Source organism: Lepus europaeus, chromosome 18, assembly GCF_033115175.1.
Source record: "Lepus europaeus isolate LE1 chromosome 18, mLepTim1.pri, whole genome shotgun sequence".
NCBI lineage: Eukaryota > Metazoa > Chordata > Mammalia > Lagomorpha > Leporidae > Lepus > Lepus europaeus.
Genome location: NC_084844.1, coordinates 21922803 through 21949736, shown reverse-complemented (window position 1 = coordinate 21949736; position 26934 = coordinate 21922803). Strand labels below are relative to the sequence as shown.

Here is a 26934-nt window from a genome sequence, read left to right as displayed (position 1 = left end):
CAGGTCACCAGCTGCCCTCCTTCTGTCCACTTCCTCTCGGCCCGGCCTCCTCCCTTCCTGCCCGCATCAGCGTCCGGCACCCGCCACGCGCTCTCCACGCCGCTCCCCTGCCGCGCGCCGCCTGCTCTGGCAGAGCCCTGCTCGGGTCCCCGCGGAAGCCGCTTCGTGCTCCAGCGGTGTGGACGCAGGAGGCGGGGATCCCGCCGCTAGATGGCCAGGTCCTGGCGGACGGTGGCCAGGGACGCTTTGCTGCGCGCGCTGCCGCCCTCGCCGGCGCTGGCCGGCGCCCGGTGCGCATAGGCGGGCGGCGCGTACGGGTCCGGGCCGGCGCCCGGGGCCGGCGGGGCCGGCGGGGCCGGCGGGGCCGGCGGCCGGAGCAGCTTCTGCGCCTCCTCGTGCGCGCGGTTGCAGCGGTTGTCGCGCTCCCCGGCGCGCGGGCGGCCCTTGGAGAGCAGGTGGCCCAGCTCGGCCACGCTGAGCAGCGCCGAGAGCAGCCCCACGGCGAAGTAGAAGAGCAGGAAGACGGTCTTCTCGGTGGGCCGGCTCACGAAGCAGTCGACCGTGTGCGGGCAGGGCGGGCCGGTGCACGCGAAGTGCGGGGCCACGCGGAAGCCGTAGAGCCGCGCCTGGCCGCCCAGGAAGGCCAGCTCGGCCAGCAGGCGCAGCGCCACGCTGAGCAGGTAGCAGCGGTGCGCGGCGCGGGCACGGGGGGCGCGGGGCCCGCGCGCCGGCGTCTCCACCTCCGCCGCCGTCGCCGCCGCCTCCGCGCCGCCCGCCTCCTTGCCGGCCTGGTGCATGGAGTAGATGACGAACAGCACGGGCGGCGCGGAGAGCAGCAGGATGTGGAAGAGCCAGAAGCGGTAGTGCGAGACGGGGAAGGCGCGGTCGTAGCAGGTTTGGCGGCAGCCCGGCTGCAGCGTGTTGCACACGAACTGCTCCTGCTCGTCCTCGAACACGGCGCCGCCCACCGTGGCCAGCACCAAGATGCGGAAGATGAGCATGACCACCAGCCAGAGGCGGCCCACGAGCGGCGACTGCAGCTGCACAGCGTCCAGCAGCGACCCCAGAAACGCCCACTCGCCCATGGCGCTGGGGACACAGCGGGCTGGAAGGCGCAATCAGGGGCCCCGCGTCCTCTGGGGGCGACTTGACCTTCTCAATCTCTAGGGCGAAAGAGGGGGGGTGGGTAGGGCAGGCACTGAGCGACCCCAGGAGCTGGGGGTCGGCTACGGTCTGCGTGTAGTGGGTGACTCTCCACTAAGGGGGTCCCTCCTCTTTGGGGCCTGGGGAGGAGCCCCACCCTGGCGTCAGTCACACACCCTGGCCTGCTTCTGGGACCCTGTGGTCCTCCAGGGAACAGTGGGCCGCCATGACTGGCACCGGGGAAGCAGACAGCCAGCAGGGCCCTTAAGGTGCTGGGTGCTCACAGGGGGTAGGAGTCACCAGCCAGCGCCTCCCGCCCAGGCCTCCGGACCCCAGGGAGGGGGGAGGGAGGAGCAGTGGCAGCCTGCCTTCCTCAGCGCCTTCTGCCCGCACGGAGCTCCCCTGAGGGTGGGGGACTGACACAGAATGGGCCCCCCTCCTCCACAGCTCTCACAGGGCCTTTGGCCCAGGTGTCTGCTGTCACTCCTGCCCCAGTGGAGGGATCACGGCCTGGCCCTCTCCCACCTCCACCCAAGGACCCTCTGCTTCCAGCCCCCAGGCCCCCCCCCACACACACTGTCCCGGGCTCCCAGCGGCCCCCAGCCCCTCACTGGACCCCTCTCACCTTGGGGCTGCAGCCAAGACCTCAGCGTTGAGCCAGGGGCCTCGGGAGCCAGCTGGGACCTGTTGCTCCCGGTCCCTCTTTCATTTTCCCTTTTGGGTTTGGCCGGGGTGGATGACAGGATGGGATGGCTGAGAGGGGCTAGCTCTCCCCCTTCTCTTAAAGGGACAGGGTGGCCCTGGTGGACGGCGCTACCCTTGGGAACAGATCCAGGGCCACGCCTCTTGATGGGCTCTGCCAACTCTCTCTTTCCATCCCCCCTCCCACCCCATCCTATAGCTGTTTCCCTCTGGAAATGGAGGAGTACCCAGACCACATGCTTTATTTGGGGAACAAGGGGGCACAGGGGGGCACTTCCCCCAGCAGACCCCGGGACCAGGAAGCCTAGCTCGGCTGCAAGTGACGGGCCCTTTGGAGGGTGGGCATCCATGCTGCGGTGGGGGTGAGCTGGCATTTGAGGGGCAGGAAGCATCTAAGAGCCTCTGGTTCCAGCTCGGCCAGAACTTGACCTTGGACAACCATTCTGCTCTCTGGGGCCAGATCTCATGGCTTGTGACCCAAGGAGGCTGGGCCAGCTCACACCCGCGTTTCTTTTAGCCCTGCATCTTAGCGCTTGGTCCCAACCATGTTACAGAGAACCAAGAAAACAAAACAGCAACAGTAAGGTGTTAAGAGCGGCTGGCAGGTCTGGCGCAGTGGCACAGCAGGTTAAGCCGCCACCTGCGACACCAGCATCCCATATTAATTGTGCCAGTTGGAGTCCTGGCTACTACTCGGCTTCCAATCCAGCTCCCTGTTAATGCACCTGGGAAGGCGGCAGGTGACGGCCCAAATGTTTGGGCCCTTGCATGCATGTGGGAGACCTGGGAGGAAGAAGCTCCTGGCTTCAGCCTGGCCCAGCCCTCGCTGTTGTGGCCATCTGGGGAGTGAACCAGCGGATGGAAGACCTCTTCCTCTCTCTGTTATTCTGACTGGAGTAAGCACATCTTGGGCTTATCACAATGAACATGTTATTTCCTAACGGGAAAACAGTGAGAAGGCTCTGAACTGAGTCCCTGCTCCTGCTGTGGGTGCGGGAGAGGCCGTGCTGTGGGAGAGGAGCCAGGACCACTGATGGGGATCTGAGTGTCCAGGAAGGGACACTCCTGGGCTGTGATGCTTAGCTTGTCCCCTCCGCCTTCCTAAGGAGTCTGCCAAACGCTCACACAACTCACTTCCGCACCTGTGCACCTGCTGGGCCAGCCCCCTTGTGGTGTGGAGCCCTGCCCAGCCATTAGCTCCTTCAGTCCTCTGCACGGCCCGCAGGAGGGCGCTGTTCACTGGCTGAGCCACTTGCCACATCTCACAGCCAGTGAACAGATCCTGCCCCATGCCTGGGAGCCCCTACTAAGCCTGTTCTGGCTGGACTTCCCATCAGAGGGTCCCAAGGCCCAACAGCCTAGGATCTTGCGTGGGGCAGGCACAGGCACTAGAGGTGAGAGGTTGTCACTGGGGGTGGGGGTGCATCAGGACTTCCTGATAGTTTCTTCTCCCTGTAGGCCCCCGGGGACGTGCGCTGTTTTCCATCTGCTAGTGACCCCCACCCTGCCCCGCCCCACTGTCAGGAAGGGGTGGGAAACATGCCCTTCCCCCCTGGCTCAGGGTCCTGGCCCAGAGTGGAAAAACGCAAAGTTAACCCCTTTTGGGAGAGCATGAGGATGAGGAGTGGGCTGGGTGGGGGGTGGGGGTAGGACATATGTCCTGGATAAATTACAAAGGGAAAAGCACATGAGGGTCCCACGGTCCAAAAACAGGATGTGGGGTGGGGGCCCTGCTGATCTCTGCTCGTGGCAAAGCGGCTGCCTTCCCTGGTCCCCAGCCACAGGGGTTCTGGGTCACACCTCATCTCCCTCATCTGTGCAGATGGTCCCCGCCCCATCCCCCTCCCCCCCGTGGCCCCCACCGGGCCAGGCCACCAGCTCAGCCTGGAAAAATCCCATCCAACCCTTGTCTGGCTTTGGGTGGGGGGGGGGATGGGGAGGGAAGGGGACTGAGGTGTGGGCTGGGGCGGACAGCCGATGGTCACCCTGGGCGGTTCCCAGCCCGCTGCCACCAGGCCAGACACAGGAGACTCTACAATCTCTGGGGCCCGTTCCCCTTCCCAGATAGCGCCACCCGGCTCGGAAGGTGTCGCTGATGCTGCCCAGAGCCGGTGCACGCGACCCCATTCTTGGCCCTGCTGTAAGACAGGCTGGCTCCGAGGCCGCCCTGCCTGCCCCAGACGCGTCCCCCGGGCCAGGGCTTGGAGCCTTCGCGCAGCACCACGCGGGGACGCTGGAGGCAGGCCAGGGGAGGGCAGGGGCGAGGGTGGCCCGTCGCGGGCTCTCTGGCCTTCTGCGCCCCCTGCCCCGGGCTGGCCGCACGACCTCTGACCCTTCCGAGTCTCCCCCCGACGCCTAGAAACTCTGGACCCAGGACCTCGAGGTCGCCGGATCGCCCACCCTAGGCCTCAGCCCGGCGCTAGAACAGAACCGCGGGCTCTACACTAAGGAGCCGTGTCAGCCCAGCGCCGCCTCGGGCTCCATGACAATGTGGGCGCCTTGGGCTCGGCCGCAGCCACAGAAACACCAGACAGCCGCTTGCCTCGCTTCTCTCACGCGGAGGGCTGCTGTCGGGAGCCGGACGGCCACGTGACCAGCCTGCTCACACGTCATTGGCCAGCCGCCTTGGCCACGCCCACCGGCAAGGGACGCTGGGAAGCGTGGTCCTCATGATGGGCGTCCTCGCGTCCAGGAGGGGACCACAGAGCCCTCCGGGTCTCAGGGGTTGGCCAGGCCCCGCCGCCCCTGCCCCCCAGCCGCCCCTGCGCACCTCCTCTCAGGAATGGGGAGGCGGCCCCAGGCTGCCTCCTCCTCTTGTCCCCAAGCCCTTCGAAACCAGCGCCTTCTGCACCCCGTGAGGTCCCGTCCTTGGGCAGCGAGGCTGGGGCGTGGGGGGTCTTCATTACCTCCAAGGAGAGGCCCCCACCGGTCTCTTTGCGCCATTTCACCCGTTTTTCGGTTGTGCCTGTGGCAGCCGGGGTCCCAGGACAGTAACTCCGCCTGAAGGTGGCCGGGCCCTGCAGTGGCCCCCTCTGAGCAACCCGGAGCCCCTCCCTTCGCGTCCTTGAGAGCCCGGCTTGAGTGACAGGTGCGAGGGCTGCTGTGGGGTGGAGGGAGGAGAGGGAAGGGTCTCGGTGTGCAGTCTCTCCCAGCAGCGCTGTGGTGCGGGGGTCAGCCACCGCGTGGGCAGCCTGCTCCCATACGGGGGTGCCCGGTTGAGGCTCCGCCTCTGCTTCCCACCCAGCTCCCTGCTAACGCACCTGGGGAGGCAGCGGAGGATGGCCACGTGCTTGGGCCCCCGCCACCCGTGTGGGAGGCCCGGACGGAGCTCCTGGCTCCTGGCTTTGGCCTGGCCCTGCCCTGGCTGTTGTTGGCGAATCTGACCGCTTGGGGGCAGTACTGAGACTACTCTGAGGGCCCCGCGCTCCCAGCATCTTTCTGCAAGGACCACACAGGGCGGAAGTGGACAAGGTCAGCTCCATCACTTGCTGGCGCACCGTAGCAACTCCTTCTCACAACAGTTCTGGGGGCGGCGAGAATCGTTCCTTTAGGCTGGGCTTCCTTCTCGCCTGCCTGGAGTAGGGGTAAGATGCTTCCTGGGCCGGCCGCAGCCCACCGTGGAGCGCTGGAGTTGCAGCTCCGCTCTGCCTCTGATGCCGCTTCCTGGGCGATGGCGCCCTGGGAGGCGGCGGGGGATGGCTCAAGCGCTCGGGTCCTTGCTGCTCCCATGGGAGATCTGCATGGAGTTCCGGCTCGTGGCTTTCGTCTGGCTCTGCCCCAGCTTTTGGGGCATCTGGGGAGTGAACCAGTGAACGGAAGGTCCTGCTCGCTGTTTCTCAGGGTCACTTTGCCTTCAACTTAAATAAAAGCACCCATCGCGGTTAAGCCTCCACCTGCAGCGCTGGCTTTGCCTGCGATCCAGCTCCCTGCTAGTGTGCCTGGAAGGAATTTATTAAAGCAATTGTATAAGTTTCCGTTCCCTTGCTTCCACTTCCGGTCCAGCTCTCTGCTAATGTACCCAAGTACTTGGGTCCCTGCCACCCACGTGGGAGACTCATACGGTGTTCTGGGTTCCTACGGTGTTCTTGGCCCAGGGCTGCCTGCTGGGGACATTTGGGACTGAATTAGTGTGGACTGGTCCTGCCAGCCCACGCACTGCCGGGATGGTGGGGCGCCGGTGTTCAACAAGAGGCACCGGAGACAAGTTTCGGTGAACATGTCCGTTTATTGACAACCAAGTACACCTTTTACACAGCAGGCAGAGGGGGGCGAAGCTAACTCAGGGCAACGCTAATTCTATAGGATGAAGCCGATATTGGCGCCGCTGTGCTTCTCCAATCAGCTTGAGGGTCACGTAGCCTCCCAGGTGGTCCCTATGGGCCTGGGCCACACCTGGGAGCTGTTTGCCTGGTTGGCAGTTACAAGGCCCTTCAGGGAAGTGGAGGTGAGGGACATGTGCCTGGGCTCCCACCGCCTGCCAGCAGTCAGGTCACAGGGTCCTCCCCGGGAGGCATGGTGTGCCCCGCCCCCTCAGCCTCCTGCAAGGGCAGGGCAGGCAGTCTCCCAGCCAGGCACAGCAAACCCACAAATCAGTGGATGGAAGATCTCTCTCTTCTCTCTCACTTCTCTGTCTCTCTGCCCTTTCAAAGAAATAAAGCTTTATTTATTTTTAACAGGCAGAGTTAGACAATGAGAGAGAGAGAGAGAGAAAGGTCTTCCTTCCGTTAGTTCACCCCCCAAATGGCTGCTACGGCCGGAGTGCTGTGCCAGTTTGAAGCCAGGAGCCAGGTGCTTCCTCCTGGTCTTCCATGCGGGTGCAGGGCCCAAGCACTTGGGCCATCCTCCACTGCACTCCCGGGCCACAGCAGAGAGCTGGCCTGGAAGAGGAGCAACTGGGACAGAATCTGGCACCCCAACAGGGACTAGAACCCTGGGTGCCGGCGCCGCAGGTGGAGGATTAGCCTAGTGAGCCGTAGTGCCGGCCAAGCTTCTTCTTTTTTTTTTTTTTTTATTTTTGACAGGCAGAGTGGACAGTGAGAGAGAGAGACAGAGAGAAAGGTCTTCCTTTTGCCGTTGGTTCACCCTCCAATGGCCGCCGCGGTAGGCGCGCTGCGGCCGGCGCACCGCGCTGATCCGATGGCAGGAGCCAGGCGCTTCTCCTGGGGCCGGTGCTGTGGCGCAGTGGGTTAACGCCCTGGCCTGAAGCACCATCATCCCTTATGAGCGCTGCTTCGAGAGCCGGCTGCTCCACTTCCTGTCCAGCTCTCTGCTATGGTCCAGGAAATCAGTAGAACCTTGGGCCCCTGCACCCACGTGGGAGACCCGGAAGAAACTCCTGGCTCCTGGCTTCGGATTGGCACAGCTCTGGCCGTTGCGGCCATTTGGGGAGTGAACCATCGGATGGAAGACCTCTCTCTCTCTCTGCCTCTCCTCTCTCTGTGTAACTCTGACTTTCAAGTAAATAATAAATAAATCTTTAGAAAAAAAGAGTAGTTGCTATTGTTGGCCAGCATTTACTTTTTTTTTTTTTTTTAAGATTTATTTATTTGAAAAGGAGAGGCAGAGAGAGACGGAGAGAGAGAGAGAGAGAGAGAGAGAGAGGTCTTCCATCTGCTGGTTCACTCCCCAGTTGGCTACAACAGCCGGTGCTGGGCCGATCCAAAGCCAGGAGCTTCTTCCAGGTCTCCCACGTGGGTGCAGGGGCCCAAGCACTTGGGCCATCTCCTACTGCTTTCCCAGGCCACAGCAGAGAGCTGGATCAGAAGAGGAGCAGCTGGGACTAGAACTGGCACCCACATGGGATGCCAGCAGCTTTACTCCCTACACTCCCGTGCCGGCCCCAACATTTACTCTTGAGCTGACTAATCCACTTGTCTTATATGAAGTTCTAGAGTAGGAGGCCCTAACCTATAGTGGTGGAAATCAGATCAGTGTTTGGGGCCACATAACTTGTCAGGTGATGGATATGCCTTCCGTTGTGACAGTGATGGTGACTGTGGGGTTGGCATTGGGTGCAGTGATTAATAACCTGCTTGGGACACCTGCATCCCACAGGTGTGCCTAGGTTCAAGACCTGGCTTCTCCCTGGGTTCCAGCTCCCGTTAATGCAACCCTAGTGGGCAGCAGGTGATGGCTTCTGGGGCTGGGTTCCTGCCATCCTCATGGGAGACCTGGATTGAGTTCCTGATTGAGTTCCTGGCTGGTTGCAGACTTTTTTTTTTTTTTTTTGACAGGCAGTTAGACAGTGAGAGAGACAGAGAGAAAGGTCTTCCTTCCGTTGATTCACTCCCCAAATGGCTGCCAAGGCTGGCACTGTGCTGATCCGAAGCCAGGAGCCAGGTGCTTCCTCCTGGTCTCCCATGCGGGTGCAGGGCCCAAGCACTTGGGCCATCCTCCACTGCCTTCCCGGGCCACAGCAGAGAGCTGGACTGGAAGAGGAGTAACCGGGACAGAACCGGCGCCCATATGGGATGCCGGCACCGCAGGTGGAGGATTAACCTAGTGCACCACGGTGCTGGCTCACTCCCCAAATGGCTGCAACAGCCAGTACTTAGCCAGGCCAAAGCCAGGAGCTTCTTCCATGTCTTCCATGTGGGTGCAGGGGCCCAAGCACTTGGGCCATCTGCTGCCCTCCAAGGCACATTAGCAGGGAGCTGCATGGGAAGTGGAGCAGCTGGGACTAGAACTGGTGCCCATATGGGATGTCGGCACTGCAGGCGGAGGCTTAACACACTATATCACAGTGGCAGCCCCTGACAAGGATTTGTTTTTTTAAAGATTTATTTATTTGAAAGGCAGAGTTAGAGAGAGGCAGAGAGAGAGAGAAAGGTTTTCCATCTGCTGGTTCACTCCCCAGGTGGCTGCAACAGTGGGAGCTGTGCCGATCTGAAGCCAGTTTCTTCTGGCCTCCCACGTGGGTGCAGGGGCCCAAGGACTTGGGCCATCTTCTACTGCTTTCCCAGGCCACAGCAGAGAGCTGGATCAGAAGTGGAGCAACCAGGACTTGAACTGGCACCCACATGGGATACTGGCACTGCAGGTGGCAGCTTTACTGGCTATGCCACAGTGCCAGTCCCTTCCCGTGAACTTTTTTAAAAAAAGATTTATTATTTGGGGTACCGGGGTAGGGGGAGAGATTTTCCATCTGCTGGTTTATTCCCCAAATGGCTGAAATGGCCAGGCTGAAGAGAGGGGCCAGGACCTCCATCTTGGTCGCCTACATGGGTACAGGGGCACAGCACTTGGGCCATCCTCTGCTGCCTTCCCAGGCACATTAGCAGGAAGCTGGATCAGAAGTGGAACAGCTGGGACCCAAACTGGTGCTCCATTATGGGATGTTGGCGTCACAAGCAGCAACTTAACTGGCCTCGCAATACAACTTTTTTTTTTTTTTTTTTTTAAAGATTTATTTGATTTGAAAAGCAGAGTTACAGAGAAAAAAGAGGGGGATAGACCTTCCATCCTCTGGTTCACTCCCCAAGTGATCCCAATGGCTAGGGCTGTGCCAGACCAAAGCCAGGAGCCTGGAACTCCTTCTGGACCTCCCACATGGATGCAGGGGCCTGAGCACACCGGCCATCCTCTGCTGCTGTCCCAGGCACATTAGGAGGGAGCTAGATTGAAAGTGGAGCAGTCGGGACTTGAACCAGTGTCTGTATGGGATGTTGGCACTGCAGGCGGTGACTTAACCTACTTTTTTTTTTTTTTCAAGATTTATTTATTTGAAAGGCAGAGTTAGAGAGAGAGGAGAGACAGAGATATTCCTTCTGCTGGGTCACTCCCCAAATAGCTGTAATGGTTGGGGCTGGGCCAGGCCAAAGCCAAGAGCTCTTTCCAGGTCTCCCTTGTGGGTACAGGGGTCCAAGGACATGGAGCCATTCTCCACTGCTTTCTCAGGTGCATTAGTAGGGAGCTGGACTGGAAGCCGAGCAGCTGGGACTCAAACTGGTACCCATATGGGATGCTGACACTGCAGATGGAGGCTTAACTGCTGCGCTGTAGCACCTGCCCCTCCACCCAACTTTTAAAAAAAAATTTTTCATTAGGCTGGCGCCACGGCTCACTTGGCTAATCCTCCGCCTGTGGCGCTAGAACCCTGGGTTCTAGTCTCGGTTGGGGCACCGGATTCTGTCCTGGTTGCTCCTCTTCCAGTCCGGCTCTCTGCTGTGGCCTGGGAGTGCAGGAGGATGGCCCAAGTGCTTGGGCCCATGCACCCGCATGGGAGACCAGGAGGAAGCGCCTGGCTCCTGGCTTCAGATTGGTGCAGCGCTCCGGCCATTGCAGCCATTTGGGGGGTGAACTAATGGAAAAGGAAGACCTTTCTCTTTGTCTCTCTCTCTCACTGTCAAAAAAAATTTTTTTTCATGAATCAAAGAGGAAAAATTATTTAAAAATATTTATGTATTTATTTGAAAGTCGAGTTACAGAGAAAGGGAAAGACAAGAGATCTTGCATCCACTGGTTCACTTCCCAGATGGCCACAATGGCCAGGGCTGAGCCAGGGCTGGGCCAGGCCAAAGCCAAGAGCTTCATCCAGGTCTCCCACACCAGTGGCTGGGGCCCAAACACTTGAGCCATCTTCTGCTGTTTTCCCCAGACCTTTAGCAGTGAGCTGGACTGGAAGTGGAGCAGTTGGGACACAAACTGGTGTCACTGACGGTAGTTCCGTGAAAACGCCGCCCGCTTTCTTTTCTTTTTCTGGATTTATTTACTTATTTGAAAAGAGATCTTCCATCCACCATTGTACTCAAACAGCCACAGTTGGGCTGGGTAGAAGCCAGGAGCCAGGAACTCCTTCTGGGTCTCCCACCTGGGCCATCATCTGCTGCCTTCCCAGGCACATTAGCCAGAAGCTGAATTGGAATTGCAGCAGCTGGGATTTGAACTGGCGCTCCAGTATTACGATGCTGGTGCTGCGAGCAGAGGCTTAACCTGCTACAGTGCAGCGCCAGCCTCTCTCCACTAGAACTTACCGATACCATCAAGGAGCTGTCGAGATTATCAAAATACTTGCTAACTAGGGAATCATTTTAAAAAAGATACATCCATATTTAAAACTATTTTACTAACTGATTGAGTGTGGAGATTAAGAACTTAATACTGGCCGGCGCTGTGGCTCACTAGGCTAATCCTCCGCCTTGCGGCGCCGGCACACCGGGTTCTAGTCCCGGTCGGGGCACCGATCCTGTCCCGGTTGCCCCTCTTCCAGGCCAGCTCTCTGCTGTGGCCAGGGAGTGCAGTGGAGGATGGCCCAAGTGCTTGGGCCCTGCACCCCATGGGAGACCAGGAGAAGCACCTGGCTCCTGCCATCGGATCAGCGTGGTGCGCCAGCCGCAGCGTGCCTACCGCGGCGGCAATTGGAGGGTGAACCAACGGCAAAAGGAAGACCTTTCTCTCTGTCTCTCTCTCACTGCCCACTCTGCCTGTCAAAAAATAAAAAAATAAAATAAAAAAATAAAAATAAAAAAAGAACTTAATACCTATGTATAAAATCCTGAGAGGGCCAGTGCTGTGGTATAGCAGGTGAAGCCACCGCCTGTAGTGCCAGCATCCCATATGGGTGCCGGTTCTAGTCTCGGCTGCTCCTCTTCCAATCCAGCTCTCTGCTATGGCCTGGAAAAGCAGAAGATGGCCCAATTCCTTGGGCCCCTGCACCCACGTGGGAGACCGGAAGAAGCTCCTGGCTCCAGACTGGTGCAGCTTCAGCAGCTGCAGCCATCTGGGGAGTGAACTAAGGGATGGAAGACCTCCCACCCCCCCTCTGCCTTTCAAATAAATAAAATAAAACTTAAAAAAAAAAAAAAAATCTCAAGAGAAAAACCTTACTGGCCATAATTAGGTCATAATGTCTCTTGGACCTGTCACTAAGGCTGGAGGCTGACAGTTCTGTTAGAATGACTGGGACAGTTCTGAAAGAGACATTAAGAAGAGGGCTATATTTTAGAATAAGAAAAAGGGTAGGGGCTGGTGCTGTGGCGTAGCAGGTGAAGCTGCTGCCCATAGTGCCAGCATCCCATATGGGCACCAGTTCGAGTCTCAGCTGCTCCACTTCCAGTCCAGTTCTCTGCTATGGCCTGGGATAGCAGTAGAAGATGGCCCAACTCCTTGGGCCCCTGCACCTGCATGGGAGACTCGGAAGAAGCTCCTGGCTTTGGATCAGCACAGCTCTGATCGTTGAGGCCATTGGGGAGTGAACCAGTGGATGGAAGACCTCTCTCTCTGTCTCTCTGCACCTCTGTTTCTCAGTAACTGAGCCTTTCAAGTACATAAATAAAATCTACATATAAAAAAAGAAAAAGGGTATAGTGTGTGTTTGAAATAAAAAAAGGGCCATGTGATGTTTAGAGCTAAAATTTATTAAAGTACAAAATTGCTGAAATTAAGCTAAATAGGAAAACATAGTAAATATTTACAAAAACATGGATAACATCACACAAGTCACACACATGAAACAGTGCAAAAGGTCTGAAAGGCTTACACGTCGACACGTGGCAATTTCCTCATGGACGTAGCAGCGCTCTGCCGAGCACGGTGTCGATGTAATACACGAGACCTTTGTTGCCGTACTCCTCTGGAATGCAGTGCGCCCTAGAAATGTGTTCTTTCAGAGGCGGCCAAAGGGGACAAGTCAGGAGCTGGGGCAGTCACACAACTGGCCTGATTTTCTTCATCCTATTGACTGTGTTGAAGTTATACAGACATGACTAAGATGTTTCTCTTTAACCTCTGATGATATTCAAGATACAAAGAATATGAGCAGTTTGTCATCATCTGAACAAAACTTCAGCACTAAGAAGGCTGAACAGCGTCTGGGTACCATAAAGTTCTGTTTGATGGAAAATTACTTCTAAAGCTAAGATAAAACAAACAATCACACTGTATCTCACAGCTGCTGAAAACAGGACAGGCAGGTGACACTTTAGTGAGAATGCTCCAGTTTTAGCTTAGTGAATGGTTAATAAATTACTTTATGTTCAAGTGATCACATAACTATCTCTAGAGTCCAGAACTTAAAATGAGACTTTAAAGACAAAAGAAAACGAACTCAAAACATTGATAAAGTACAGAAGAAAAGAATGTCTATGAGACAGTCACTATCTAGACAGTATGATAAGAAGCTAAAGCACCTGGGGAGGAAATTCAGAGCTTCGGGTAACTTTAAAAGCAGTCTTGGGCTTGCCAAGACCATCATTTAAAATAATCACCTCCCATTTTAAAACAGATCATCTTCATCTGACTCTTCAAGGTACTTGATAGGTTTCTTTGCCCTGCTGGATTTTGCCCGAGGAGCCACACTTGAGTCTAAGTCGAGAAGGAAGTCATCATTCTCCCCTTTGGATTTCTGAAAAAGAAATGCAAACCTGACAGCATAATTTCACTGTAGAAAATAGAGCGGCAGATTATAATTCAGGGAGTTTTCCACCTTCTACTAAGTAGTAAGAAATAGATCAAAGACAACCAGTCCTCCCACTGACTAAATAAGTGTATTTAACTTTATTACAACTACGCATAGTAAAAACTAATGGACTGGGAAATTTAAATTTATTTCCTTAAAATACACCAAATTAGAGCTTGCATCTAGCACAGTGGGTGAGACAGCTGTGTAGCTGTGTCCCACCCTGAAGGGCCTGGTTTCGATTCCCCACCCTGGTTTCTGACTCTGGCTTCTCACTAATACAGACCCTGGGAGTCAGTGGTGATGGCTCAAGTAATTGGGTTCCTGCTACCTGGACTTTGGCCCCAGGGCAGCCCCAGCCATTGTGGGCATTTGGGGAGTGAACTTAGGATGAGGGCTCTCTGTCTCTCAAAAACAAAACAAAACAAAACAAAACAAAACAAAACAAAATCACTACACCAAATTAAGAGCAAGAGGTTAGTTCATGTGTTTTAAAATGTGCATAGCACAAGGAGTAACTAGGACTCACCTTGCTTGTGACTGCTTTGGAAACAATTTTCTCAAAATTAGAATCAGAATCATCAGAAGTGGACGGCTTCCTTTTGCGCTGAGTCTTCGTTTTGGCAGGTTCAGGCTTTTGAGAGACATCAGAATTCAAGGCTGGATTCTTTTTGGTTCCTTTTGGTGCAGCCCTTTTTTTGGCACCAGTAGTGGAGGTGGAAGACTGACCTGTAGGTCAACAAGGCATTGGATCAGTACCAGTCTTAGATGAATTTTTCTCATTATGAACTTTCTTCAGCAACCTAATGACTGTGCACATTTAATATATGAAAAGACAATACAGCTGAAGATACATTACAAAATCTAAACAGAGGGGCCGGTCCAGTGGCGCAGTAGGTTAATCCTCCGCCTGCGGTGCAGACATCCCACATGGGTGCCGGTTTGAGTCCCGGCTGCTCCACTTCCGATCCAGCTCTCTTCCGTGGTCTGGGAAAGCAGTAGAAGACGGCCCAAATGATGGGGCCCCTGCACCCATGTGGGAGACTGGGAAGAAGCGCCTGGCTCCTGGCTTCGGATTGGCACAGCTCTAGCCGTTGTGGCCATTTGGGGAGTGAACCAACGGAAGGAAGATCTCTCTCTCTATCTCTCCCTCTCACTGTCTGTAACTCTACCTCTCAAATAAAATAAATAAAATCTTAAAAAAAAAAAAAAGAAAGAAAATCAAAGCAGTATTAAGCATTCAATTTTTAAACAATACACTGAACATTTGCAACAGCCTATAAATTCTAACCCTGTCATAGAAATGAACTGGATAATACCTGGCATTCTGAGAAACATGCTGATTTTAAACCTTTTGACTGTAATTTTGATTATAAAGAGCTAAAAGAAATTGCTTCTGTTTGGAAAAGGTTCAGGGTTAACATCAGTCTCAGTTTTGAGGATGAAAACCTGAGCCTGTGAGAGCCGTGGTCAACCTCACTATTAACTCATGCTGAAGATTTAGACTTACTTTTCGCTGCCGTCTTCTTCACGGTCACATTCTTTTTAGTGGCTGGGTTCACAGTCTCAGTTTCACCTGGGAGAGCAGCAGCAGGAGGGCTTGAAGAAAGTGGTGCCTCGTCCTTAGCATCACCAGCTTCAAGGTCCACTGCTTCAAATGGAGAACAGTACACATAAGCAACACAAGGAAAATCATTGATTGCTTTGTCCCTGCCATGAATTCCTGTAAGAAACTGATTCTGTATGACTTTTCTAGAATATTTAAAACAATACTTCTACAACTATGTTCTAATTTCTGAATACTTCATCAGTAAGAACAGATTTCATTTTTCCCATCTCTAGCGCTGGCCCCTATGCTCTATGCCCTCAGAATCAGCACTCTGACATGGGATGTGCGCGTCCCAAATGGCTTAACCTGCTGTGCCACAAAGACCCACCCCACCATGATTACTTTCATACTAGTAAACATGGAAACTTACTCACACACAAAACTAGATGTAATGAATAATCTCAATATAATGGTTAATAAGAAATCAAGTGTAGGGGCTGGCGTTGTGGCAGATTGGGTAAAGAAAGCCACCACCTGCAATGCCAGCATCCCATATGGGTTCCAGTTTGCTTCCTAGCTACTTCACTTCCGATTCAGCTCCTTGCTCATGGCCTGGGAAAAGCAACAGAAGATGGTTCAAGTAATTGGGCCCCTGCACCCGCATGGGCGACGTGGAAGAAGCTCCTGGCTTCAGCCTGGCCCAGTCCTGACTGTTGTGGCCATCTGGAGAGTAAGCCAGCCAATGGAAGATCTCTGTCTGTCTCTAATTCTGTCTCAGTAAAGCAGAAGTCTCACTATTTTCATTTAAATACACACCTGACATGGCACTTTTCTGTGGCTTCAGTTCTTTCTTAGTGGGTCTAGAATAAAAAAAACATAACATCCTGACAACCAATTCTAAATGTGTCAAACTACAAAAAACTTGTCATGGACTATTGAAAACAATGATGAAATCCACATTAGATCAGATACTTACTTTGGGGAAGTTTTGGTCTGAGGTGGACTAGCGTATGATGGGACAAAATCGTCATCTTGAGTTTTTTCATCAAAATCTGAGAAATCATCATCTGAATCCAAATCCACTGTGAATTTGGTTTTTGCTGTTAAAAATATACATATATACATCAAGATCAAAGAGGGTAATAAAAGAAACATTTAGTTCACAGATTGATAAGATATCCTGAATATTTAACTTCATTTTAGTCTCCTAAAAAATGCTTCAGTTCTTCAAAACTTTATGGCATAGTAACTTCTGGGATTAAGCACCCTGACATATACTGGGCCATTCAAATCTCACAGCACACCAGCAATGCTCTTCAGTTTTCCTTACTTGCTGCTCTCCGTGGCTCTATTTCTCTTGGAGGGACATCAAAATTACTTTCATTACTGCTCATATCTGATTCTGAATCAGACCAGGGGTTTCTCTTCTTTGCTTTTTTTATTGGTTTAAATGGCAGTGTAGTTTGCTTCTTTGTCTTGGTACCTAGAGGGGAGATAGAAATTAATCACCTTTATTATATATTCTTTGACTCACTTCTCCATACAACACCCATTGATCCTTCAAATATTTATTGAGCAGTGGTAATACAATGGTGAACAGAAACTGACACAGTCCCTGTTCTTGTGAAATGAAAAGCTTGGTCACTTAATCTCATAAACAATGTGTTTATGTAAGGTATATTGTGGATAAGGCTTCTTTAAGAAAGATGTTTGAGATCTGAATGTTAGGTAGGAGTTGACTAGCTGAAGGGAGGAAGAGAAAACTTGTACAAAGACTCTCTGGGGAAACAGTGCACTGAGAAAACTAAAGTCCATGACTAGAAAGCAGAAATTGGGGGAGAGTGGTGGTGGAGGATTTTGTGTTAAATGGAGAACCAATATGACCAGGTTTGCATTTTTAACAGTTTTCTCAGGCTGTAGTTTGGAGACTATACAGAGGCAAAAATATAGATGAAGAACCAGTGGGAGGCTATTGCTAAAGTCAAAGCAAGGGAGATACTGCAAAGGGAAAAGAATGCCTAGGACCAGACCTTGATGGGCCTTTAAACTGAGTATGAAATTTCAAGTTACTAAGTCATGGTCATTCTGTTCCCCAAACATCTCTTACACTCATCCTTTGCTTTTTATTTCCCTCATCTTGGCCCACAAAGATAACAAGGGCAGTCTTACTGGCTTGCTACAGTCTCCTTCATATTCTCAGAAGGGAATTTTCCTTCAATACATCTGTGTCACGTTTCCCAGTTGAATAGTCTTTTTAGTTGTTTCCCTGCAATTGTCTGGTGTTTATTCATTTCCTACTGTTTTTTTCCCTATGTATATTATGTGCTCATTTTCCTTCTTTCAATTTGGAATACTTAAGTCCTGACCAATCTTCAAGACTCTCACTCAAGTTTTATCTCTTTCATAAAGGCTTTGTAATGCACATGGGTCCACAGTGGTCTCAACCTTTCTCTAAATCCCTACAATGGCTAGTATGAGGAACTTCAAAATGTGTGGGAAAGATAAGCTTATTTTGGTACAAAAGTTGGAATTCCATGCATACAAGTATATACTGCTTAACTTTAAGATTTGTTTATTTGAGGCTGGTGCCCTGGTTTAACAGGCTAATCCTCCTCCTTGCGGCGCTGGCACACCGGGTTCTAGTCCCGGTTGGGGCGCCGGATTCTATCCCGGTTGCCCCTCTTCCAGGCCAGCTCTCTGCTATGGCCCGGGAGTGCAGTGGAGGATGGCCCAAGTGTTTGGGCCCTGCACCCGCATGGGAGACCAGGAGAAGCACCTGGCTCCTGGCTTCGGATCAGCGAGATGCGCCGGCCGCAGCGGCCATTGGAGGGTGAACCAACGGCAAAAAGGAAGACCTTTCTCTCTGTCTCTCTCACTATCCACTCTGCCTGTCAAAAAAAAAAAAAAGATTTGTTTATTTGAAAGGCAGAATAACAGACAGAGAGAGAAAAACTCTGGTATCCGCTGTTTTACATGCCAAATGCCTGCTCAACAGCTAGGGCTAGGCCAGGCTGAAGTCAATAGCCAGGAAGTCCATCCATGTCTCCCATGTGGGCAGAGGAACCCAAGTACTTGGGCCATCATCTACTGTCTCCAGCTGCATTAGCAGGAAGCTGTTTTGGAAGTGCAGAGTAGCTGGGACTTGAACCAGGCATTCCAATATGTGATGTGTGGGTGTTAAACCTGTTGCACCACAAGGCCTGCCCCTAACTTTCTTTCTTGATAAACCTGTTGGTAAATATCATGCTCTTATATTTCTTGTGCCTCATCACTATTTGATATATTGATGGGAAATGAATGCTCAAAGTACTTAACTCATTGGTCATTTATACTAAATACCAGCTAGGTCTAAAATTAAATGTATGCTGTTATAAGGCCAGTATATAATGTTGTAGAAAATGGTACGCACAAAATACTTTTATTACTTTTTAAAAATATTAAGATGTTTCCATCTGGTTTTTGATATTGCTTATGTCTATAGATCTAGCATATGTTTGATAGCTAATTCTTTTTTTTTTTTTTTTTTTAATTTTTGACAGGCAGAGTGGACAGTGAGAGAGAGACAGAGAGAAAGGTCTTCCTTTGCCGTTGGTTCACCCTCCAATGGCCGCCGCGGTAGTGCGCTGCGGCCTGCGCACCGCGCTGATCCGATGGCAGGAGCCAGGTGCTTCTCCTGGTCTCCCATGGGGTGCAGGGCCCAAGGACTTGGGCCATCCTCCACTGCACTCCCTGGCCACAGCAGAGAGCTGGCCTGGAAGAGGGGCAACCGGGACAGGATCGGTGCCCCAACCGGGACTAGAACCCGGTGTGCCGGCGCCGCAAGGCGGAGGATTAGCCTAGTGAGCCGCGGCGCCGGCATTTGATAGCTAATTCTATCAAAAGCAAATACTCAAGGATATACAGATAAATCCATGGAATAGAATTGAGAGTCTAAATAAATCTTCACATTTGTAGTTAGTTCATTTTTGACAAAGGTGAAGATAATTCAATGGATAAAGAAATCTTTTTGTGTGGTACTTAGATGGATATCCACATGCAAAAGAATAAATGTGAATCCCATATATCATATAAAAAAACTAATTCATAGTGGATCACAGACCTTAAGGAGCAAAAGATTATGACACCAAAAGCATGAGCAACAACAACAAAAAAACAGGCAAATCGGACTTTAACAAAAAAATTTTTCCAAATCATATCTGGTATCTAGAATGTAGCTCTTACAACTCAACAAGAAAAACAAGAAAATAACCCAATTAAACAAAGGATCTGAGTAAATATTTCTGCAAAAAGATAAGCAAATAAACATTTTCAAAACCATCAGCAATTATGGGAATGCAAATCAAAACCATACTTTACACCCACTAGAATGACTAGGATCAAAGAGAAAGACGACTGTAAGTGTCGGTGAGAACAGGAAGAACTGAAAACTCAGATGTTGCTGGGGGAGTGTAAAATGGCACAGCTGCTTTGGGAAACCGTCCATCCAACAGTTCCTCAAAAGTCTAAACAGAATAATCACATAATTCAAAAATTCTACGTATCTACCCAAAGAAAACAGAAATTACACACAAACCTGTATATGAATATTCAAAGTATCATTACTCACAGTAGCCAGAAAAGTAGAAGCAACCCAAATACCCATTAACTGATGGACAGATAAGTAATTAATGCTGATGACCTCTAATCTACAAATTTGAAATTTAGGGAGCAGCATCATGGCACAGTGGATTAAGCTGCCACCTCCAGCGCTGGATCCCATGTTGGGGTCCCAGCTGTTCTGCTTCTGATCCAGCTTCCTGCTAACATGCCTGGGAAAGCAGTGGAGGATGGCCTGTATTTGGACCCCTGTGCCCTCATGGGAGACCTGGATGGAGTCCTTGGATCTTGGCTTTGGCTTGGCTCAGCCACAGCCATTTGGGAAGTGAACCAACAAATAACAGATGGAAGATCTTTCTGTCTCTGCCTCTTTCTGACACCCTGTCTTTCAAATAAATAAATCTTTTTTAAAAAATTGCCCACATACTGTAACAGAATATATGGGTCCTAATCCCAGCTGCAACTCCTGACTCTAGCTTCCTGCCAGTCATTGTAGCCTGAGAGGCAGTGGTGATGGTTCACGTAAACTCTGCCAGGCACATGGGAGGCCTTTGAATTTCTGGCTCCTGGCTTTGGTCCTGGCCCTTGCAGGCATTTGGGTAGTCAACCAGTAGATGCAGCTCTATTTATCTGTCTGCTTCTCCTACTGTCTCTCAGATAAATAAAGAAGGAAAGAGGGGCTGGTGCTGTGGCATAGCGGGTAGGGCTGCTACCTGCAGTGCTGGCATCCCATATGGGCACTGGTTCAAGCTCTCTGCTATGGCCTGGGAAAGCAGTGGAAGATGGCCCAAGTCTTGGGCCCCTGCACCCGCATGGGAGACCTGGAAAAAGCTCCTGGCTCCGGATTGGTGCAGTTCTGGCTGTTTGGCCATCTGGGGAGTGAACCATCGGATGGAAGACCTCTCTCTCTCCACTTCTGCCTCTCTGTAAGTCTGCCTTTCCAACAAATAAATAAATCTTTAAAACACAAACACATACACTTCTAATAAAAAAAGAAAAAAAGTAAAAAATTGATTAAAAAAGTAGAAAAAAACCTAAAAAAATTAGGTTTTAGAGCACTTCAGATAATAGATACTTAAGCCTGCAAATATTCCAAAATATGAAAAACTCTGGAATATGAAATACCTCTAGTCCCAAATGTTTGCCAGATACTATTTGGCAATCAAAAAAGAAAGAATGGTAGGCTTTTGGCCACTGTGGACCCAGGGAGGCAGTGGCGATAGGTACTTCTTGTCACCTAGTGGGAGACTGAGTTCTCAGCTCCTAACAGCAGCCCTGCGTAGTGATGGAGTCAACTAGTGAATGGGAGCACTCTCTCTGTACCTTAAAAAACAAAACTAAACAAAAAAACTGATATATGATAACACATGGATGACCCTTGTAAACTTGTTAACTGAGTGAAGTCATCACAAAAGACCACGTATCATCTGATGTTGTTTCTAGAAAACATCTAGAATAGATATATCTAGAGTCAGATTTTTTTAATGGTTGCTTAGTGGGAGAGGGTGTTTTGGGAGTACTGTTAATGGGTACAGTGCTTCTTTTTAGGGTAATAAGTTGTTATAGAATTCTTTGGCTCTGCTAAAACTATTGAATGGTACACTTAAACTGGGTGAAATTGGTATGTGAATCTTTATTCTCAAAGATTTATACACTAGAATCTTGAAATTGGCCAGTAAGTGACATATCATTGTTTTCTTAGATTCCCAACTAAGGAATTCAAATTACAATGTTAAACTATTTCATTCCAAAATGATCTCTTCTAATATGAATCAAATCCAAAGGTCAATATATAAGGAAAATTCAAGTATAAGTCAGACATAGCTTTCCTTCAAGTTACTAATTCAACTCAACAAAAGAATTTTGAACATTTACGTGCATTTACTAGACAACAAACACAATTAATCTTAACTTTATACCATTTTCCTTAAATGTTATTTATTATACCTGGTTCTCTTTTCTGTTTCTTCTCTAATCTTTGTTTTAAGTCTTCTAGTTCTGTACCATCTTCCTTAGGGCTTCCTTCAGTATTTTCACTCTAAGATAGTAAAAACCAGTTAAGTTCTGTCACCTTATTATTTAAAATACTATATATATATATATATTTTTTTTTGCAGAGGAGCTTCACATAGGTCCATGGAAATTTTGCAATTTTTTTAAAAAAGATTTTATTTTTATTTTTTGAAAGGCAGAGTTACAGAGAGGCAGAGGCAGAGAGAGAGAGAGAAAGAGGGAGAGAGCTTTGCCATCTGCTGGTTCACTCCCCAAATGGCCATAATGGTTGGAGCTGTGCCGATCTGAACCCAGGAGCTAGGAGCTTCTTCTGTTTCTCCCACATGGGTGCAGTGGCCCAAAGACTTGGGCCATCTTCTACTGCTTTTCCAGGCCATAGCAGGAAGCTGGATCAGAAGTGGACGCCATGGGAGACCAGGAGAAGCACCTGGCTCCTGGCTTCCGATCAGCAAGATGTGCCAGCCGCAGCGGCCATTGGAGGGTGAACCAACGGCAAAAAGGAAGACCTTTCTCTCTGTCTCTCTCTCTCTCACTATCCATTCTGCCTGTCAAAAAAAAAAAAAAAAAAAAGAAAGAAAGAAGTGGATGCCAGCACTGCAGGCAGTGGCTTTACCTGCTATGTCACAGTGCTGGCCCCTGATTTGCAATATTTTAAATTCCATTTTCTAGTTTTTGGAGCTACTTTATATGACCAAAGGCTGTTGTTTACCTTGGGTTTTGGTTAAAGCTCTGAATAAATGTATAGGTATGAGTTTTTCAAGATTCTTAAACATGAAAATAAAAGCACGCATGGGGCAGTGTTTTATCTAAGATGCTGCTTGGGACACCTTGATTGCATATTGGGAGTGCCTGGTTTGAGTCCTAGCTCCTCCACTTTTGATCCAGCTTCCTGCTAATTAATGTGTACCTTGGGAGGTAGCAGGTGATGGCTCAAGTAGTTGGGTTCCTGTCCACCCATGTGGGAGACTTGAGTTCTGGACTCCCGACTTCTGGCTTGGCCCCAGCCATTGTGGGCATTTGGGGAGTGAACCAATGGATGGAAGATCTCTGTCTCTGTCTCTCCTTATCTTTCAAATAAATTAAAAATAAAATAAAATAAAATACAGGGGACCAGTGTTGTGGTGCAAGGGGTTAAACTGCTTACTTGGGATGCTGGTATGCCATGTGAACTGCTTCCAATCCAGCTCCCAGGTAATGTGCCTGGGAAAGCAGTGGAAGGTAGCCCAAGTATTCAGTCCCTGCCACATGTGGGAGACCTGGATGGAGTTCCAGGCTCTTGACTTATGGCCATTTGGGGAGTGAACCAACAGATGGAATATCTCTCTCTTTCTCTCTGTAACTTTGCCTTTCAAAAAAACAAATCAATCTTTAAAAAAAAAAAACAACAAAAAACAAAAACAGCTGGGGGGCCAGTGCTGTGGTTTGTTGGGTAAAGCCACCACTGCAGTGCTGGCATTCCATATGGGTGCTGGTTTGAGTCCAGCTGCTCCACTTCTGATCCAGCTCTCTGCTATGGCCTGGGAAAGCAGCAGAGGGTGGCCCAAGTGCTTGGGCCCCTGCACCCATGTGGGAGACCTGGAAGAAGATCCTGGCTCCTGGCTTTGGATCGACGCAGCTCCAGCCGTTGAAGCCAACTGGGTGTGAACCTGCGGATGGAAGACCTCTCTCTCTCTCTGCCTCTCCTTTTCTCTCTGTGTAACTCTGACTCTCAAATAAATAAATAAACAAATTAAACACACACACTCACACACACAGTTGGTTCTTATAAACAACAACCAGGCACAATAAGAAAGTTATGGTTAGATATATAGTAAATTCTAAACGATGGGATTAGAACTTTAATAATATAATTTGTTCAACTTTAAGCAAAAATATACTTAGTTTATATTTAACATTCAAGAGTTTACCTTGATTTTCCTTTTGATTTTCTTTTCTGCTTCTGCTTTCATCTCTGTGGTCACTCGAGGAATGACTCTTTTTCCCCGTGGAGAAGGCAAAACTTCAGCCATTTGTGTTTTTTTCCCTTTTGCTTTCCCCCCTTTCCCAGGAAGTCCTACTTGCTCATCTTGTTTTTCCTTGGCTTCAACAGCCTACCAAAGGGATACAAGTAAGTAAGATTATAAGCTAAGACACCATAATTATCTAAAAGGTATCAGGTTATACTGATTTCAATTTGTTATATCTTAAGATAAATTTGTGGTCATCTGTTTAATAACTAAGAATAACATCAAGCACAGTGGAGATAAGAAGCAGGCATTTAGCCCAGTGGTAAAGAGCCCACGCCCCACACTACGCACGCCTAGGTTTGGTTCCTGACTGCAGCTTGCTGCTAATGCAGGAAGGCCTGCTGATGGCTCAGCTAGTTGGGTCCCTGCCACCTGTGTGGGAGAACTGGACTGTGCTTCCAGTTCTTGGCTCCAGCCTGGCCCAACCCTAGCCTTTGTAGGCATTTGGGAAATGAACCAGAGAACAGGGACACTCTATACCAAAAAACCCATACCACAGTAGTAAAGATATGATTAATGGTCACTTTGAAAAGCATAGGGACAGATTGGATTTTATTCCTGATTCTGTGACTCAACCTTTCTGAGGGTAAAAGGGGGAAACTGAGTTAAAGATAAAACATATACATGTATCTGTAAATGCAAATATAAGAAAGGCTGTGATATCAATAATATGCACTTATCCAATCCATTGACTACAATGATTTGGTTATTTATTCTAAAGCTTACTAATAAACACTTGCATGAAGTTTATAAAACTGTAGCAAAGGATCATGTGAAGCTGTCTGACTGGTGAGCCCTAAAGACAAATCGGCTTTGTCTCTCACGCTGACCAGGAGACCACAGCTTGTCTCCACATTCCTGCTCTCTTGCTCTTCATAGCTGTAGCAGATCCTTCCCTTTATCAAAAACCAACTTCTGTCCTTTCCTCTCTCTGTCTAAAAACCGGGTTCCCAGCACATTTACTTTATTTAATAATTTGCACTCTTATATATTATTTTCGAATGTATCCTTATATCCTTTATATTCTTTCTATTGCTAACTCTGTAATTTCTTGTTAAGGAAGTATATTATTGGAATACATTATTTCATTAATAAACATTTTAACATGGGCATTATAAACCACATACCTCCAGTTCTTCAATAAAAGCAGCCAGGTCTTCTTTCCACAAATCCGATGGGCCCTTTCTCTTTAATGTTTCCAGCTCTTGCTCCTTCATAAATAATCAGGAAATTGAGTTAATATATGTGTACAAAACTAGATTTTCATGTAGCACACAAGTTTTATTCTTAATATTAGAGCAAAATTAAGTAACATGCAACATCCATGTCCTATCAACAACTTACTTTTTCATTTCTTTGTCTGCATAGCTCATCTTTCTTTTCCTTGGTTAGATACCAAAGGGGCATATCAAGCAGGTAGTTGAAGGTTGGCCCAGAATCTGTTACAGAGTCACTTTTTTCAGTTTCCTTTTCAGTGTCACTCTCTTCATTTTCTTCTTCATCTGGGACCTAAAGTATGAGTCAAAAGGTAGGTTTAATAGGAAAGGTAAAACATAAACATTATACATAATCTTTAATGATATATGAAACCAAGTGCTAAGCGAGAAAGTACCTTTTGCTGGGCTTCTTTCCAGGCCTTCACAGGATCCGAATCATATCCTCTCTGAATCAGAACTTTAATTAATTCTTTCTTAGGCTTATTTTCTATTAAACGATAAACAAAGATAATGAAAAAAAATTTTTTCCATGACAACAGCAGATAATGGTTTTCAGCAATATTTTAGGAAACAGACAAGATTTCACTACATTGGCTGGCACCATGGCATAGTAGGTTAAGCCTCTGCCTGCAGTGTCAGCATCCCACATGGATGCCAGTTCAAGTCTCAGCTGCTCTACTTCAGATCCAGCTCCCTGCTAATGGCCTGGGAAAGCAGTAGAAGATGGCGCAAGTGCTTGGGTCCCTGCCACCTACGTGGAAGACCCAGATGAAGCTCTTGGCTCCTGGCTTCTGATCAGATCAGATCAGCTCTAGCTGTTGTGGCCATTTGGGGAATGAACCAGCAGATGGAAGACCTCTCTGTCTGTAACTCTGCATCTCAAATAAATAAATCTTAAAAAAATTTTTTTTTCACTACATTAAGCCAAAAGAGTAAAACTGGAAATTAAGCTATATTGTCTTGTATATATTTGTACATCCTGATATAATAGACAAGTCTTCCTAATTCATTGGCAAATGGAAATTACCACAAGGGGGCAGTCAAATCACATGAGGTCAAGTTCAGAAGAGAACGAAACCTCTATTTCTGATAAGACTCTATCTCAATTATACCGTTTGGTTTTTATTTTAAAACTTGACCAGGCAAGTTTTAGTACCACCCAACCAAATGCTGATTTCTCTTAACCATGGTTCTGCATGATGCATTTGCTCCTTTTTCCTATAATACTTCTCTTTCAGTGTCTTCTGTAGTCGATTTATTACACTTGAAGGTATACTGGGAGTCACCAGCTAGAGTATGAGTTTTGGAGTACCACCTTTTGTTAGTTAACTTGACACAGATTACAACTTCAGGCACTCTAATATTCATTTATCAGGAAGACTGGACAGTTGCTAGTATTTCCTGAATTCCAGTCACTGAGTATAAACTTTTTTCTTCAAATCATATTCAATATTACTCACTTTAGACTTGCCTTAACCAACATCTGTGAAATAAGAGGGCTATAATGCCAGTGTGATTTCTTTAATTATACATGAAACTGAACATCTAACTATTAAATATTTTTATGTACCATCAGAAAATTAGCCTGTGATGATCAGTCACTTGTGTTAGTATATTTTGAGACTTGCTTGTTGAGACTGTTTTCTTCCTGGTCACTTAAACCCGGACTTTGTTGCTTCTAAATTTTTTTAAGGCCTTAAAATTTTTTAAATTTGCTTGCATTTATTTGAAAGGCAGAGAGACGCAGAAATGAAGTGGTTCCCTTCCTAAATGTCCACAACAGCCAGGGCTGGGCCACACTGAAGCCAGGAGCCAAAAAACTCATTCTAGATCTCCCATGTGGGCAGCAGACACCTGAGTACTTGAGCCATCACCAACTGCTTCCCAGGGTGAACATCAGCAGGAAGCTAGAATGGAGAGCTGGAGCTAGGACTTGAACCCAGGTACTCCAGTGTGGGTTGTGAGTGTCCCAAGTGGTGTCTTCACCACAGAGTCAAATGCCCTTCCTGGCCAGTGCCACGGCTCACTTGGCTAATCCTCTGCCTGTGGTGCCGGCACCCTGGGTTCTAGTCCCAGTTGGGGCACCAGATTCTGAACTGGTTGCTCCTCTTCCAGTTCCAGCTCTCTGCTGTGGCCCGGGAAGGCAGTGGAGGATGGCCCAAGTGCTTGGGCCCTGCACCTGCATGGGAGACCAGGAGGAAGCACCTGGTTCCTGGCTTTGGATCAGTGCAGCGCGCTGGCCGTAGTGGCCTTTTGGAGGGTGAACCAACGGAAGGAAGACCTCTGTCTTTGTCTCTCTCTCTCTCTCTCACT

At 49.5% G+C, this 26934-nt stretch overlaps 2 protein-coding genes across 3 annotated transcripts in view; both read right to left on the bottom strand.

Moving 5' to 3' along the window:
* Window positions 1-206: 206 nt before the first annotated feature.
* Window positions 207-1118, bottom strand: GJD3 (gap junction protein delta 3). The gene has a single exon (XM_062175698.1). It carries the CDS (start codon window positions 1083-1085, stop codon window positions 207-209), a length of 879 nt encoding a protein of 292 aa, XP_062031682.1. The 5' UTR covers window positions 1086-1118.
* An 11067-nt stretch (window positions 1119-12185) lies between these two features.
* TOP2A (DNA topoisomerase II alpha) overlaps window positions 12186-26934 on the bottom strand; it is a 33258-nt gene continuing 18509 nt past the window's right edge. Inside the window, exons 25-35 of one of the 2 annotated variants that reach the window (XM_062215677.1) lie at window positions 25017-25108; window positions 24749-24913; window positions 24532-24615; window positions 23306-23488; window positions 21333-21423; window positions 16120-16272; window positions 15766-15889; window positions 15606-15649; window positions 14751-14891; window positions 13770-13969; window positions 12186-13186 (exon numbers count right to left, since the gene is read on the bottom strand). In XM_062215677.1, the coding sequence (XP_062071661.1) occupies window positions 13058-13186; window positions 13770-13969; window positions 14751-14891; window positions 15606-15649; window positions 15766-15889; window positions 16120-16272; window positions 21333-21423; window positions 23306-23488; window positions 24532-24615; window positions 24749-24913; window positions 25017-25108 (1406 nt within the window). In that variant the 3' untranslated portion in view covers window positions 12186-13057. The remainder of the gene's footprint in view (window positions 13187-13769; window positions 13970-14750; window positions 14892-15605; window positions 15650-15765; window positions 15890-16119; window positions 16273-21332; window positions 21424-23305; window positions 23489-24531; window positions 24616-24748; window positions 24914-25016; window positions 25109-26934) is intronic. The other variant, XM_062215678.1, reaches the window with a different exon arrangement.